The sequence below is a fragment of the Arachis hypogaea genome, chromosome 14, assembly GCF_003086295.3.
Source record: "Arachis hypogaea cultivar Tifrunner chromosome 14, arahy.Tifrunner.gnm2.J5K5, whole genome shotgun sequence".
NCBI lineage: Eukaryota > Viridiplantae > Streptophyta > Magnoliopsida > Fabales > Fabaceae > Arachis > Arachis hypogaea.
In genome coordinates, this window is record NC_092049.1 from 86,486,029 (window position 1) to 86,499,884 (window position 13,856).

Genomic DNA, 13,856 nt, shown 5'->3' on the forward strand with positions numbered 1-13,856 from the left:
GCTGATGTTGGGCTTCTTTTTCAAGTTGTTTTAAACGATCTTGAAGTGTCTCTAGAGCTCTCGGGTTTGGTGAGTTTTTGTCCCCGTTAGATTCTGGGGTATCTTTTGGGCTTCTTTTTATCCCTAGCCAAGGCTTTTATATAGCTTGATTTTCATTCACACTATTAGCTTGTTCCTTTCTTGCATTAAACTCCAAAACACCAATACAACTTCTATTCCGAGGGTTACCTGAAACTGTAGGTCGATCTCGGACGAGATCTTCTGTGCTGGTCGGAGTTGACGTGTCCGGCTGGTGGATGACAGCCAGAACTGGTGCGTCCGACTTGTTGGACTGACAATGCTGCTGATCCTTTGTCACCAGACGGTGGTGGTACCTGCAAGGGACTCCGATGCTTAAGTTAGCAAGGTATTAAGCAGGTTTTTAGTAGAATCAGAGTATGAGTTATATCTGGGTGTTCCAGTGTATTTATAATGGCATGGAGTGACCTTTTTAGATAAGATAAGTTATTTATTTTATCTTATCTTTATCTTTGGGTGAGGTCAGCTTATCATTCAAGGGAACCGCCCTTCTCTTTGTAGGCTTGGGCTGCCTTTGGATTTGGATCGTGTTCCTCCATTTGGGCCCTTTTTTGGGCTTTCCTGGTGATTTGGCCGAGCTCTTTGAGAAGAGGCCGAATGGTTTGACCTGAAGAGGTCGGTCGCTTTGTCGTTAATCATCCCGGGTCGGACAGCTCGACCCAGGGTATGAACAACTTCTAACCAATAATGTGCATCTTGGAGCACTCCTAGGGAGAACAACTCGAGACTAATACTCTCGGTTATTGAATTTAGATTGTGGTGACACAATTTCTTTGTTTGATGTGGAACTGCGTGTCGGTTTAGACTATACTCACGATTGAATTTTATTGATAAATTCTACACCGGCATAAAATCACTCATCAAAATGGTGCCATTGCCGGGGAGTTGCACATGAGTGCCATGTTATTGGTTAGTGTAAATATGTGGATATGTACATACTTGCATTTTGCTTGATTATGTGTGTTAGTTAGGATTACTCTTTTTTTAGTTCACTTTATTGTCATGAGCTCACTATTTCTTTCCTTGAATGACGCGTTCCTTACCAGATCCAAGCTTAGCTACATTTGATCCTGAAATAGAAAAAACTTTGCTTCACATTAGACAAGCTTGGAGACAGTTAGCCTTTGGAGGTGGTGAAAAGGTTTTTGCCAATTCACCCACCATATCTGAAGTTGATTCCGAATCGTCATTTGAAGGAGGCATTGTTTACTCTTCCATAGATACTACTAATAACTCTTCTCTTGATCTAGGTACAGACACTATGGCTGCTCCAAGGCAAATCACTCTCAAGGAAGCCGGTGCTCTGGATTTTGTTCTTCAACCTAATCACATTCGTCATCCGGACTTGAATGCAAATTTTGAGCTTAAAACCGCCTTGATCAATCTTCTTCCCAAGTACCAAGGACTCCCCGCTCAAGATCCTATAAGACACCTTAGGGACTTACAAGGTGTATGCTCCACTACTAGGCGGGAAGGCTCTAGTGAAGTTGCGGTTTGGTTGTATGCTTTTCCTTTCTCTCTTGAAGGGAGAGCTAAGGAGTGGTTCTACTCTTTACCAAGTGAGATTGTCGGTGATTGGGACTTGCTTAGAAGAGAATTCTTAGACAAATTCTTTCCCGCGGCGGTGACCGATAAGTTGCGGAAGGAAATTTCATGCATTGTCCAATGTGAATTGGAAACTCTCTACGAGTATTGGGAGCAGTTCCGAAAGCTTCTTGACTCATGTCCGAACCATATGATTGACACTCTAGTTTTGATTAGCTGTTTTTGTCAAGGAATGAAACCACAAGACAAGATCCTCCTAGATGCTTCAAGCAATGGTTCCTTGACAAAATATAGAACGGCGGAGAAAGCATGGCAATTGATCTCCGATTTGGCCGAGTCTACCTTTCATGCTAAACAAAGGAGCAATCACCCTAGAACCATTAATGAAGTTTCTTCTAGTGGTGAGACCGCCACCCTTACCAAAACCTTGTGCGAGATGACAAGCATTCTAAAGCAACTCCAAATAAATCAACAACCACCTCCATTCCATCAACAACAACCTCCACCACCTCATCAACAACAAAGTCAACAATTCGTCCCCCCAAAGAATATGCGGTATTTGTTCTTGCTACTCCCACTACACGGTTGAATGTTCAAGTCTCCAAGAAGATAACACCTTGGCGGTTACCCATAATTTCTATGACCGCCCTAATCAAGGATACTATTCACAAGGCGGCAATTTCAACCAAGGGTATCCCCAACAAGGAGGCTATTACAATCAAGGGAGTAACAACTATAATCAAGGTTGGAGAGATAATCCCAACCAAGGTTGGTGGGACAATTATCAACAATGAGGTAGGGACAATAGAGGAAACCAAAGATGGAACACCAACAATTCACAAAATCGATACTCACAAAACCCTCCACATCAACATCCAAACCAAGGAAGAAACTACCAAACCTACCAACCGCCTCATCATAGGCAACTACCTCAACCCAACCAATCACAAGCACCTCAAATCACCTATCCTTCCCCTTCCTCCAATTAAGATGAGACGCTCTGGTCCATACTCCAAGGACAAAAAGAAATCCAAAATACACTTACCTCAAGCCTTACCGGACTTTCTTCTACCCTCCAAGCTCTCATTGCTTGAATGGAACCACCTTCTACCTCCACTTCTCAAGCTTCAAGTTCTAGTGCCATACCCTCTCAACCTCTACCCAACCCCAAGGGTGGAATCAATGCCATCACCTTGAGGTCCAGAACTCAACTACATGAGAAGAGTCCAAAGGCACCTAGCCCAATGATAGTCACTTAAGATGAGGATGTGGTTGAGATAGAAGAAATTGAAGAGGAGGATGAAGCACATGAGGTAGTTGAAGATGAAGTCCCTCAACCAAGGAGTGAAGTCTCTAGAGATGAGCAAGTCTTGGAGGAAGTTGCTCAACCAATTCCATTTTCTAAATTGGCAAGAAAGACTAAGAAGCGTGTAGAGCTTGACCCCAAAATGGTGGAGATGTTTAAAAAAGTTGAGGTAATTATCCCTCTCTTTGATTCTATCCACCAAGTGCCTAAATATGCAAAGTTTCTTAAGAATTTGTGTATAAACAAAGATAAAATCCATGAGTTAGAAACTATTCTATTGGGGAGTTCTATTTCGACTTTAATGGGAGCAATACCGGAAAAGTGTGGTGATCCTGGCCCTTGCTTAGTCTCTTGTACCATAGATGGAGTTCAATTCATTGATTGTATGTGCGATCTTGGTGCATGCATTAGCATTATGCCTCTTTCCGTTTATCATATATTGAAGCTACCACCGTTGAAGGGGTCGGCGGCTAGGTTTGTCTTGGTGGACAAGAGCATAATAACTGTGATGGGTATTGCGGAAGATGTGTTGGTAAACACAAAAGGTTTGTTATTTTCGATTGATTTTCATATCCTTGAGATGCCATCTAGTGAATCCGAAAGGACATCATCTATCCTACTTAGAAGGCCATTCTTGAGGACCTCTAGGTTCAAATTGGATGTCTATTTGGGAACTTATTCTTTTGAAATCGACGGAAGAATTGTTAGCTTTAGTCTTGATGAAGCCATGAGACACCCACCGGAGAATCATTCCATATTCTGGTGTGACGTAATTGACAATCTTGTGGCCGAAGTGCATTGTGCAAATATTGATGAGAAGATTGAAGAATCAAGTGTGGGGAGCCCCCACGAATGTGAAGAGCCCCCATGGGAAGTTCAAATGCCAAGTCAAGAGTAACATGTAGAGTTGAAACCACTACTGCCCCATCTAAAATATGCCTATCTTGATGAAGCTCACAAGTTCCCAGTAATTGTTGCAAGAGAGCTCACTCTTCCATAAGAAGAGAAGTTGCTTAATGTTTTGAGGAGGAACAAAAGAGCTATAGGATGGAGCTTGGCAGACATAGTGGGCAAAAGCCCCTAAGTGTGCGAGCACCGAATCTTCTTAGAAGAAGGAGCTAGACCCATTCAGCAACCTCAAAGGTGTTTGAATCCTACCATTCTAGAGGTTGTAAAGAAGGAGGTAACCCGGTTATTAGAGGCAGACATCTGATGAGCGGATATTTTATACCCTTTTTGGCATTGTTTTTATATAGTTTTAGTATGTTTTAGTAACTTTTTATTATATTTTTATTAGTTTTTATGCAAAAATCACATTTCTGGACTTTACTATGAGTTTGTGTATTTTTCTGTAATTTCAGGTATTTTCTGGCTGAAATTGAGGGACCTAAGCAAAAATCTGATTCAGAGGCTGAAAAAGGACTACAGATGTTATTGGATTCTGACCCTCCTGCACTTGAAATGGATTTTATGGAGCTACAAAAATCCAATTGGCGTGCTCTCAATGGCGTTAGAAAGTAGACATCTTGGGCTTTCCAGCAATATTTAATGAGCTATGCTTTTCTCGAGATTTGATGACCCAAACTGGCGTTCAAACGCCCACCAGAGATTTCTGGCGTAAAACGCCAGAAATGGCACCAAAACTGGCGTAAAACACCCAAACTGGCACCCAAGCTGGCATTTAACTCCAAGGATGGCCTATGCACGTGAAAGCTTCAATGTTCAGCCCAATCACATACCGAGTGGATCCCGGAAGTAGATTTCTGCACTATCTGCACTTAGTTACTTAATTTCTGTAAACCATAGTAACTAGTTTAGTATAAATAACACTTTTTACTATTGTATTTGAGACTTTGGATGCTACCATAGACCTATCTTTTCACGTTTGGAGGCTGGCCTCACGGCCATGCCTAGACCTTGTTCACTTATGTATTTTCTACGGTGAAGTTTCTACACCCCATAGATTAAGGTGTGGAGCTCTGTTGTTCTTCATGAATTAATGCAAGTACTATTGTTTTTATTTCAATTCACGCCTACTTCTTCTCCAAGATATACTCTTGTACTTAATTCAGTTAAGTCAGAATGAAGGGGTGACCCGTGACAATCACCCACTATCTTCGTTACTCGCTTAGCCAAGATCCGCGTGCCTGACAACCACAAGCGGTCTACATGATGTTCAACGTAGTCATTGGACGACAGCCGGAGTATATTCTCTTGGATATCTAATACACGGACCGAGTCCGTGAGATTAGTATCTTCGTGGTATAGGCTAGAACCATTGGCAGCATTCCTGAGATCCGGAAAGTCTAAACATTGTCTGTGGTATTTCGAGTAGGATCTGCGAAGGGATGACTGTGACAAGCTTCAAACCTGCGAATGTTGGGCGCAGTGACAGTGTGCAAAAGGATAGAGAGATCCTATTCCGACGCTAGTAGGAACCGACAGATGATTAGCCGTGCAGTAGCTGTACATGTTATTTTTCATCCGAGATGAGAAATCTGACAGTTGATTAGCCGTACAGAGATCGTAGTTGGTATTTTTAATCTGAGAGGATCATACAGCTTGCCATGGAAGGGAGCACACATGATAGGAAGAAGGCAATAGGAAAACAGAGGTTTAGAAGCAACAAAGCATTTCCAGACGCTTATCTGAAATTCCCACCAATGAATTACATAAGTAACTTTATCTTATTTTATGTTTTAATTATCTTTTAATTATCAAAACCTCATAACCATTTGAATCCGCCTGACTAAGATTTATAGGATGACGATAGCTTGCTTCAAGCCGACAATCTCCGTGGGATCGACCCTTACTCACGTAAGGTATTACTTGGACGACCCAGTGCACTTGCTGGTTAGTTGTGCGGAGTTGTGAAAAGTGTGAATCACGATTTTCCACACCATGTTTTTGGCGTCGTTGCTGGGGATTGTTCGAGTTTGAACAACTGACAGTTCATCTTGTTGCTTAGATTGGGTAATTTTATTTTATGTTTAAGTTTTTTATTTTTTATCTTCAAAAAATCATTCAAAAAACAATTTTTATTTAATTTTCAAAAAATTCATCAAAATTTTTAAGAATGAATTCCATCTTCGAGCTTCATGATGGTATGTTAAAGCTTGGCTGGCTATTAAGCCATGTCTAATCTTTTGGACCGAAGCTTTAACTTATCATATTCATTGGATTGTTGTATGTAGTTGTTGTGCCAAAGCTTAGCTGGCCATCTGGCCATGTCTTACTCTGTTGGACCGAAGCTTTAGAACAACATTGCATCAGCTTTGGGATTCTCATTTATAACTCTATGCTAAAGCTTGGCCGGCTATCGGTCATGTCTAACTTTTTTGGACTGGAGCTTTAGACTAACATTACATGAATCCTTGAATTCTTATTAAAAATTTTGAATTCTGTATTTCCCTTTCCAAAATAATTTTCGAAAAATATACAAAAATATAAAAAAATTAATAAAAACATAAAAACCAAAAATTTTGTGATTCTTGTTTGAGTCTAGTGTCAAATTTTAAGTTTGGTGTCAATTGCATGTTTTAATTTTTCTTAAATTTTCGAAAACTCATGCATTGTGTTCTTTCTTAATCTTCAAGTTGTTCTTGATGATTTTCTTTGCATGTGTTTCTTTCCTTGAAAATTTTTTAAAATATGTTCTTGGTGTTTATCTTGACATTCAAAGTGTTCTTGGTCTTCATCTTGACATTCAAAGTGTTCTTGCATGCTTTATTTGTTTTGATCTTAAATTTTTATGTCATGTGTCATTTTGTTGTTTTTCTCTCTCCTCATTAAAAAATTCAAAAAAAAAAATATTTTTCCCTTATTCTTCTCATAAATTTCGAATGTTTTGAGTTGACTTGGTCAAAAAAATTTAAAATTTAGTTGTTTCTTAGTAGTCAAGTCAAAATTTCAATTTAAAAACTTTATCTTTTCAAATCTTTTTCAAAAATCAAATCTTTTTCATTTTTCTTCTTAATATTTTCGAAAATTTTAAAATTGCTTTTCAAAATCTTTTTCTTAATTTTATTTCATAATTTTCGAAATCTTTACTAATATTAAATGCTTTGATTCAAAAATTTCAAGTTTGTTACTTTCTTGTTAAGAAAGGTTCAATCTTTAAATTCTAGAATCATGTCTTTTAGTTTCTTGTTAGTCAAGTCATCAACTTTAATTTCAAAAATCAAATCTTTTTAATTTCCTTTTCAATCTTTTTTAAAATAAATTTCAAATCATATCTTTTTCAAAATCTTAATTTCAAAATGTTTTTCTAACTTCTTATCTTTTCAAAGTTTATTTTCAAATCTTTTTCAATTAACTACTTAACTTTTTGTTTGATTTTAAAGGTTTACTATTTCTTATCTTTTTCAAAACTACCTAACTATTTCTCTCTCTAATTTTCGAAAATAATTAGCATCTTTTTTCAAAAATATTTTTAATTAACTAATTGTTTTAAATTTTATTTTATTTCTTTTAATAATTTTGGATTCTAACCAATAATTAAAATAAAAACAAAAATATTTTTCTTTCCCTTTCTGCTCTTTCTATTTATTTTATTTAATTACTAACACTTCTCTTCTTCTTAAAATTCGAACCCCCTCCCTCTCTCTGTGTTCGAATTTTTCTTATCCTCACTCTACCTCATTCTTCTATTCTTATACTCACATAAAGGAATCTCTATACTGTGACATAGAGGATTCCTCTTCTTTTCTGTTCTCTTCTTTTTCATATGAGCAGGAAAAAGGATAAAGATATTCTTGTTGAAGCTGATCCTGAACCTGAAAGGACTCTGAAGAGGAAGCTAAGAGAAGCTAAAGCACAACACTCTGGAGAGGACCTAACAGAAATTTTCGAAAAAGAAGAGGACATGGCAGCCGAAAATAACAACAATGGTGGAGATGCAACGAAGATGCTTGGTGACTTTACTGCACCATCTTCTGACTTCTATGGAAGAAACATCTCAATTCCTGCAATTGGAGCAAACAACTTTGAGCTTAAGCCTCAATTAGTTTCTCTAATGCAGCAGAATTGCAAGTTTCATGGACTTCCATTGGAAGATCCTCATTAGTTCTTAGCTGAATTCTTGCAAATCTGTGACACTGTTAAGACCAATGGGGTTAATCCCGAGGTCTACAGACTTATGCTTTTCCCTTTTGCTGTAAGAGACAGAGCTAGGATATGGTTGGACTCACAACCTAAAGAAAGCCTGAACTCTTGCGAAAAGTTAGTCAATGCTTTCTTGGCCAAATTCTTTCCACCTCAAAAGTTGAGTAAGCTTAGAGTGGAAGTCCAAACCTTCAGACAGAAGGAAGGTGAATCCCTCTATGAAGCTTGGGAAAGATACAAGCAATTGATTAGAAGGTGTCCTTCTGACATGATTTCAGAATGGAGCATCTTATGTATATTCTATGATGGTTTGTCTGAATTGTCCAAGATGTCATTGGACCACTCTGCTGGTGGATCTCTTCATCTGAAGAAGACACCTGAAGAAGCCCAGGAACTCATTGAAATGGTTGCAAATAACAAGTTCATGTATACTTCTGAAAGAAATCCTATGAATAATGGGATGACTCAGAAGAAAGGAGTTCTTGAGATTGATACTCTGAATGAAATATTGGCTCAGAATAAAATATTGACTCAGCAAGTCAATATGATTTCTCATATTCTGAATGGAATGCAAGCTGCATTCGGTAGTGCTAAAGAAGCGTCCTTTGAAGGAGAAGCTTATGACCCTGAGAATACTGGAATGGAAGAAGTGAATTACATGGGAGAATCCTATGGAAACACTTATAATCCTTCATGGAGGAATCATCCTAATCTCTCATGGGAGGATCAACAGAAGCCTCAACAAGGCTTCAATAATAATAATGGTGGGAGAAATAAGTTTGGCAATAGCAAACCTTTTCCATCATCTTCTCAGCAACAGACAGAGAATTCTAAGCAGAGCCTCTCTGACTTAGCAACCATAATCTCTGATCTAAGTAAGACCACTCACAGTTTCATGACTAAAACAAGGTCATCAATTAGAAATTTGGAGGCACAAGTAGTTCAGCTGAGTAAAAGAGTTACTGAACTCCCTCCAAGTACTCTCCCAAGTAATACAGAAGAGAATCCAAAAAGAGAGTGCAAGGCCATCAATACGTCCAACATGGCCGAACCTGTAGAGGAGGGAAAGGCAGTGATTTCCAGTGAAGAAGACCTCAATGGACATCCACTGGCCACTAAGGAGTTCCCTAATGAGGAACCAAAGGAATCTGAGGCTCACACAGAGATCATAGATATTCCACTGAACTTACTGTTGTCATTCATGAGCTCTGATGAGTATTCTTCCTCTGAAGAGGATGAACACATTATTGAAGAGCAAGTAGCTCTGTATCTAGGAGCAATCATGAAGCTAAATGCCAAGCTATTTGGTAAAGAGAATTGGGAGGATGAACCTCTATTGCTCACCAATGAACTGAATACTTGAGCTCAACTGAAGTTACCTCAGAAGAAACCGGATCCCGGGAAGTTCTTAATACCTTGTACCATAGGCACCATGACCTTTGAGAAGGCTCTGTGTGACCTCGGGTCAGGAATAAATCTCATGCCACTCTCTGTAATGGAGAAACTAGGGATCTTTGAGGTACAAGCTGCAAGATTCTCACTAGAATTAGCAGACAAATCAAGGAAACAGGCTTATGGACTTGTAGAGGATGTCTTAGTGAAGGTTGAAGGCCTGTACATCCCTGCTGATTTCATAATCCTAGACTCTGGGAAGGATGAAGATGAATCCATTATCCTTGGAAGACCTTTCCTAGCCACAGCAAAAGCTGTGATTGATGTGGACAGAGGAGAGTTAGTCCTTCAATTGAATGAGGACTACCTTGTGTTTAAAGCTCAAGGATCTTCTTCTGTAACTATGGAGAGGAAGCATAAAAAGCTTCTCTCAATACAGAGTCAAACAGAGCCCCCACACTCAACTTCTAAGTTTGGTGTTGGGAGGCCACCATTAAACTCTGAGTCTCTGTGAAGCTCTCTAAGAGCTCACTATCAAGCTATTGACATTAAAGAAGTGCTTTTTGGGAGGCAACCCAATTTTATTTAATTAGATTTATTTTTTTTCCACTGTTATTTTATGTTTTCTTTAGGTAGATGATCATGTGGAGTCACAAAAACAACTTCAGAATTAAAGTGGAATCAAAAACAGCATCAAAAATAGCACACCTTGGAGGACAGGCTTACTGGCGTTTAAATGCCAGTAAGAATAGCAGAATGGGCGTTTAACGCCTAGTTTGGCAGCATTCTCGGTGTTAAACACCAGAAAAGGGTGTTTGGCTGAAGGCTGGTGTTAAATGCCATATTAGGCAGATAGACTGGCGTTTAATGCCAGAAAAGGGTGTATGGCTGGCATTAAATGCCAGAAAGGGGCATCAGCCTGGCGTTAAACGCCAGAATTGGCACACAATGAGCGTTTAAATGCCAGAATGGTGCAGGGACCAAAATTCCGTGACACCTCAGGATCTGTGGACCCCATAGGATCCCCACCTACCCCACCTCTCTCTTTCCCCTCTTCACACATTTCCATAACACTCTTCCCCAAACACCCTTGACCAATCCAATCACCACCTCTTCCCTAAACACCATTCACCTATTAAATCCTACCCTCTTCCCCATAATCCCTTCACCACTCACATCCATCCATCATAAAACCCCACCTACCTCACCATTCAAATTCAAACCATTTCCCTCCCAAACCCAACCCCTCATACATGAATTCCCTCTCTCTCTCTTACCCTATAAATACCTATCCTTACCACCTTCAATTTCACACATCTTACACACTTAAACCCCCTTGGCCGAATCCACTCCTCCCCTCCATCTCATACATTTCTTCTTCTTCTCCTCATTTCTTTCTTCTTTTGCTCGAGGACGAGCAAACTTTTTAAGTTTGGTGTGGAAAAAAGCTCGGCTTTTTGTTTTTTCATAACCATTAATGGCACTTGAGGCTGGAGAAACCTTTAGAAAGAGGAAAGGGAAGGCAATTGCTTCCACCTCCGAGTCATGGGAGATGGAGAAATTCATCTCAAAAGTCCATGAAGGCCACTTCTATGAAGTTGTGGCCAAGAAAAAGGTGATCCCCGAGGTCCCCTTCATGCTAAAAAAGAGTGAATACTTGGATTTCAGTCCAGAAACTATAAGGTTGGTATTCAACTTGCCAATAATGAGAGGAGATTCTCATCCTTTCACTAGAAGAGTCAACTTTGATCAAAGGTTGGACCAAGTTCTCATGGACATCTGTGTGGAAGGAACTCAATGGAAGAGAGACTCAAGAGGCAAGCCGATTCAATTGAGAAGGCCTAACCTCAAACCTGTGGCTAGAGGATGGTTAGAGTTCATCCAATGCTCTATCATTCCCACTAGCAACCGGTCTGAAGTTACTGTAGACCGGGCTATCATGATCCATAGTATCATGATTGGAGAGGAAGTAGAAGTTCATGAGATCATATCTCTAAAACTATACAAAGTAGCTAACAAGCCCTCCACTTTGGCAAGGTTAGCCTTTCCTCATCTCATTTGTTATTTGTGCAATTCAGCCGGAGTTGTCATAGAAGAAGACATCCTCATTGAAGGGGACAAGCCCATCACTAAGAAAAGGATGGAGCAAACAAGAGAGCCCACTCATGGACCTCAACAAGAGCATGAGGAAATTCTTCATCAAGAAATCCCTGGAATGTCTCAAGGGATGCATTTTCCTCCACACAACTATTGGGAGCAACTCAACACTTTTTTAGGAGATTTGAGTTCTAACATGGAGCAACTAAGAATGGAGCACCAAGAGCACTCCATTATCCTCCATGAAATCAGAGAGGACCAAAAGGCCATGAGAGAGGAGCAACAAAGGCAAGGAAGAGACCTAGAGGAGCTCAAGCACTCCATAGGATCTTCAAGAGGAAGAACTAGCTGCCGTCACTAAGGTGGACCCATTCTTTAATTTCCTTGTTCTTATTTTTCTATTTTTTGATTTTTATGCTTTATGTTTTATCTATGTTTGTGTCTTTATTACATGATCATTAGTGTCTAGTGTCTATATCTTAAAGATATGAATGATTCCATGAATCCCTCACCTTTCTTAAATGAAAAATGTTTTTATCTGCAAAAGAACAAGAAATGCATAATTTCAAAAATTATCTTGAAGTTAGCTTAATTATTTTGATGTGATGGCAATACTTTTTGTTTTCTGAATGAATGCCTGAACAGTGCATATTTTTTATAGTGAAGTTTATGAATGTTAAAATTGTTGGCTCTTGAAAGAATAATGAAAAAGGAGAAATGTTATTGATAATCTGAAAAATCATAAAATTGATTCTTGAAGCAAGAAAAAGCAGTGAAAAGCAAAGCTTGCGAAAAAAATGGCAAAAAAGAAAAAAAAAAAGAAAAAGAAAAAGCAAGCAGAAAAAGCAAATAGCTCTTTAAACCAAAAGGCAAGAGCAAAAAGCCAATAACCCTTTAAACTAAAAGGCAAGGGTAAAAAGGATCCAAGGTTTGGAGCATTAAAGGATAGGAGGGCCCAAAGGAATAAAATCCTGGCCTAAGCGGCTAAACCAAGCTGTCCCTAACCATGTGCTTGTGGTGTGAAGGTGTCAAGTGAAAAGCTTGAGACTGAGCGGTTAAAGTCGTGGTCCAAAGAAAAAAGAGTGTGCTTAAGAGCTTTGGGCACCTCTAACTGGGGACTCTAGCAAAGCTGAGTCACAATCTGAAAAGGTTCACCCAGTTATGTGTCTGTGGCATTTATGTATCCGGTGGTAATACTGAAAAACAAAATGCTTAGGGCCACAACCAAGACTCATAAAGTAGCTGTGTTCAAGAATCAACATACTAAACTAGGAGAATTAATAACACTATTTGAATTCTAAGTTCCTATGGATGCCAATCATTCTGAACTTCAAAGGATAAAGTAAGATGCCAAAACTGTTCAGAAGCAAAAAGCTACTAGTTTCGCTCATCTAATTAAAACTAATCTTCATTGATATTTTAGAAATTTATTGTATTTTCTCTTCTTTTTATCCTATTTTGTTTTTGGTTGCTTGGGGACAAGCAACAATTTAAGTTTGGTGTTGTGATGAGCGGATATTTTATACCCTTTTTTGCATTGTTTTTATATAGTTTTTAGTATGTTTTAGTTACTTTTTATTATATTTTTATTAGTTTTTATGCAAAAATCACATTTATGGACTTTACATGAGTTTGTGTATTTTTTTGTAATTTCAGGTATTTTCTGGCTAAAATTGAGGGACCTGAGCAAAAATCTGATTCAGAGGCTGAAAAAGGACTGCAGATGCTGTTGGATACTGATCCTCCTGCACTCGAAATGAATTTTCTATAGCTACAAAAACCCAATTGGCGCGCTCTTAATTGCATTGGAAATTAGACATCTTGAGCTTTCCAGCAATATATAATAGTCCATACTTTGCCCAAGATTTGATAGCCCAAACTGGCGTTCAAACGCCCACTAGAGATTTCTAGCATAAAACGCCATAAATGACACCAAAACCGGCGTAAAGCGCTCAAACTGGCACACAAGCTGGCGTTTAACTCCAAGGATGGCCTATGCACCTGAAAGCTTCAATGCTCAGCCCAAGCACACACCGAGTGGGCCCCAGAAGTGGATTTCTGCACTATCTACACTTAGTTACTTAATTTCTATAAACCCTAGTAACTAGTTTAGTATAAATAGCACTTTTTACTATTGTATTTGAGACTTTGGATGCTACCATAGACCTATCTTTTCACGTTTGGACGCTGCCCTCACGGCCATGCCTAGACCTTGTTCACTTATGTATTTTCTACGGTGGAGTTTCTGCACCCCATAGATTAAGGTGTGGAGCTCTGCTGTTCTTCATGAATTAATGCAAGCACTATTGTTTTTCTTTCATTTCACGCCTACTTC

At 39.1% G+C, this 13,856-nt stretch overlaps 1 protein-coding gene and 1 non-coding gene across 2 annotated transcripts; one reads left to right on the forward strand and one right to left on the reverse strand.

The window, feature by feature from the left end:
• The first annotated feature begins 1,105 nt into the window (after positions 1–1,105).
• Positions 1,106–3,827, forward strand: LOC140178620 (uncharacterized). Its single transcript, XM_072215821.1, has 3 exons — positions 1,106–2,024; positions 2,222–2,545; positions 2,905–3,827. Exons 1-3 carry the CDS (start codon positions 1,106–1,108, stop codon positions 3,825–3,827), a joined length of 2,166 nt encoding a protein of 721 aa, XP_072071922.1.
• A 4,371-nt stretch (positions 3,828–8,198) lies between these two features.
• On the reverse strand, positions 8,199–8,307 carry LOC112746322 (small nucleolar RNA R71). Its single transcript, XR_003174213.1, has one exon. It is a non-coding gene; the product is annotated as a small nucleolar RNA R71 (small nucleolar RNA).
• Positions 8,308–13,856: the final 5,549 nt, after the last annotated feature.

Bases quoted from the DNA above. Each gene is read 5' to 3' on its own strand.
- LOC140178620 (XM_072215821.1), top strand. From the start codon at position 1,106: ATGACGCGTTCCTTACCAGATCCAAGCTTAGCTACATTTGATCCTGAA. The intron at 2,025-2,221 runs GTGAGACCGCCA...TGAATGTTCAAG, and splicing joins TAATGAAGTTTCTTCTAGTG to TCTCCAAGAAGATAACACCT. The intron at 2,546-2,904 runs GCAACTACCTCA...TGGTTGAGATAG, and splicing joins TACCAACCGCCTCATCATAG to AAGAAATTGAAGAGGAGGAT.